Source organism: Tupaia chinensis, unplaced genomic scaffold (assembly GCF_000334495.1).
Source record: "Tupaia chinensis unplaced genomic scaffold, TupChi_1.0 Scaffold000673_1, whole genome shotgun sequence".
NCBI lineage: Eukaryota > Metazoa > Chordata > Mammalia > Scandentia > Tupaiidae > Tupaia > Tupaia belangeri.
Window position 1 is genome coordinate 446,524 of NW_006160196.1, and position 2,503 is coordinate 449,026.

At 62.0% G+C, this 2,503-nt stretch overlaps 1 protein-coding gene across 3 annotated transcripts in view; it reads right to left on the minus strand.

Moving 5' to 3' along the window:
• Positions 1-2,503, minus strand: part of AP2A1 (adaptor related protein complex 2 subunit alpha 1) — a 54,086-nt gene that overhangs the window by 2,688 nt on the left and 48,895 nt on the right. For 2 of the 3 annotated variants that reach the window (XM_006160129.3, XM_006160128.2), the window contains exons 14-18: positions 2,170-2,337; positions 1,920-2,083; positions 1,129-1,185; positions 936-1,018; positions 739-828 (exon numbers count right to left, since the gene is read on the minus strand). In XM_006160129.3, coding sequence (XP_006160191.1) covers positions 739-828; positions 936-1,018; positions 1,129-1,185; positions 1,920-2,083; positions 2,170-2,337 — 562 coding nt within the window. Of the gene's footprint in view, positions 1-738; positions 829-935; positions 1,019-1,128; positions 1,186-1,505; positions 1,572-1,919; positions 2,084-2,169; positions 2,338-2,503 lie in introns of all 3 variants that reach the window. The other variant, XM_006160130.2, reaches the window with a different exon arrangement.

Here is a 2,503-nt window from a genome sequence, read left to right on the forward strand (position 1 = left end):
GCCCCTGTGTCACCCCTCTGAGCCCCCCCCCTCCAGATGTCTCAGAATAGCACGGGCTCCGGAGCCAAGGTCCTACCCACTGGTGGCTGTGGGCCAGCTACTAAACCTTGGCCTCATCTGCAAGATGTCTCATCGTGTCCGGAGGAGCCTGCGGTTACCTGTCAGAAGCACTTCTCTGTCAGCGCAGAGATGGAAGCTCCCAGGGCTGCCCGTCTGCAGGCGGGTCACCCATCTGCAAGGGCTGGGTCTTAGCGTCTCTTCTCCCTCCCAGCACACAGCACTAATTCCATGGACGTGGAAATGGAAGCCCAGAGAAAAAGAAAGAGGACCGACACGGCTGACCGCCGTCCTGGTTTCCAGCCCTCTGGTCTTCAGAACCACCCTATGGGAAGGAAGAGGATGGTCTACAAGTCACAAAAGGGCTAGGCAGGCTCAGGGGGCAGTGACAGCCCAGGCCACACAGGAGAGGCCTAGTCAGCACCTAGTGCTCTGGGCCTGGCCCGAGTGTAGGAGGTGCTGGGATCCTGGCATGGAGTCAGGGCAGAGGCTGGACAGAGGACGGAGGCACAGAGCAGCCGGGGTCATCACCTCCTGTCCTGGAAGAGAGGCCACCCTGTCTTCAAGGCAGTGACCATGTGCCAAGCGCTCAGTCGGAGGGACTGAGCAGGGTTCTGGACCAGGGGCAGTCACTTCCTGGGCAGGGCTGGAGCTGAGGCTGGGCGGAGCCCAAGAGGATATGAGTCTGGAGGTCTCCGGGGTGGACAACTGCAGGTGAGAAGTTCTGGAACTGCACCGAGGTCTTGTTGCCATAGAAGAGATACATGCGGCCTGGCAGGTGGAGGAGGCAAGGTTCCATCTGGTTCCTTTGATGCCCTCCCTAGCCACTGCCCAAGCCAAGGTCTCCCCTCACACCGTCCCCACAGTCCCCAACACACCCAGGTTCTGCCGGAACTCTGACTTAACTCCAATCTGCAGCAGCTGGTTCTCGAACAGGACCCCATTGTTCTTGCACACAAACCTGGGTGGGGTGGTGGTGGTGGGGTGCTCAGGATGACGGGTACCTGTCTGGACCCTGCCGTGGGCTCCACAGCTGCCCCCCGCCCCTCCTCCATTCTTCCCTGGACTCACTTATTCAGCAGCTCATCAGCTTCCGGGATGGGAGGACCAATGTCCTCAGGACCTGGGCTGGAGGTAGGGAAAAGAGTGAGATGGAGAGAGTCTTTGGGGGGGGACCACAGCTAATGGGTATGAGGCCTGGACGAACAGAACTGGAGACTCTTCAAAACACCTCCAGGAACCCCAAGATCAGAATGGCAGTTGCTTCTAATGGGAATGGGGAATGAGACCCTGGCACATGCCCCATCAGAAAACCCCAGGTTGCATTTTTCTTCAAGTCCCCCTGTACCTGACACTGTCATCAGGAACCCACCGAAGAGAGCGCCAATCCCCCAAACCTCCCTGGGATACCAGAGTCTCCCCCCCACACCCTCAGGCCACCCCCTTACTCGGCAGCTGGAGCTGGGTCAGCCAGCAAAGCCATGGGGCTCTCAGGGGCAGGCGGCTCCAGAAAAAAACCAAACCCAAGAGCAGACAAGAGAAGACAGGCGTGGCAGCCAGCCAATCCCAGAGAGGCAGCAAGAGTAGGGGAGAGAGGGAAGAGGGAAGAGAAGGAAGAGGAGGCTGAGAAACAGTGATGAGAAAGGAGGAAGGTGGCCAAGGTCAGCAAAGTCCAGAGTGGCCGGAAGGAGGGAGGCAGGGAACTAAGAGGCCTGGGCTGGGGTGGTGACAGCCAGGGCTGTCACAGGCTTGAGGGAAAGGGAGAGAGAGGAGCAGTTGGGAGGTGGAAGGGGCTGAGTGGAAAAGAGGGCAGAGGCCCAGAGGGGTAGCCCTGGAGGGGATGGGCGCAAGGTGGGTGGTACCTGAGGAAAGCCTCCTCAGGGGTGGGCCCCAGGCTGGGCTGGGCAGCTGGGCCATCGGAGAAGACGTCCACCAGGAGGTTCCCCGCACCTGCAGGAGCCGCGGGTGGGGCTGGGGGAGGGGCTGCCCGAGGCCCCAGGAGGTCCGCGGAAGGCGAGGGCGTCGACTGCAGGAAGTGCAGGTGAAGGTGAGAAAAGGTGCCCACGGCCACACCCAGTTTGGTGGCCTTCAAGGCCCACCCCGAGGACTCACCACGGTGCTCGGGGTGGGCTCCACACCCCCATTGATGTCGTTGCTACTGGGGTCCCTCCGGCCATCATCTAGGGCGCTGCCGGCCCCCGGCCCCTTCTTGCGTTTCAGCTTGGCCAGGATGGAGGACTCCCGCTCGGGGAAGGGTGGCATCTCCTCCAGCACCGTGGCCTGCGGGGCAGGGCGGGTCAGTCCGGAGGTGGGGCAGTCAGAGCAGGAGGGGCAGAAAAGTCAGAGAAGGAGGGGCAGGGCGGGGCAGTCAGAGCAGGAGGGGTGGGGTGGGGCAGTAGGGAGCAGGAGAGGCGGGGTGGGGCGGGGCAGTCAGGGCAGGAGAGGC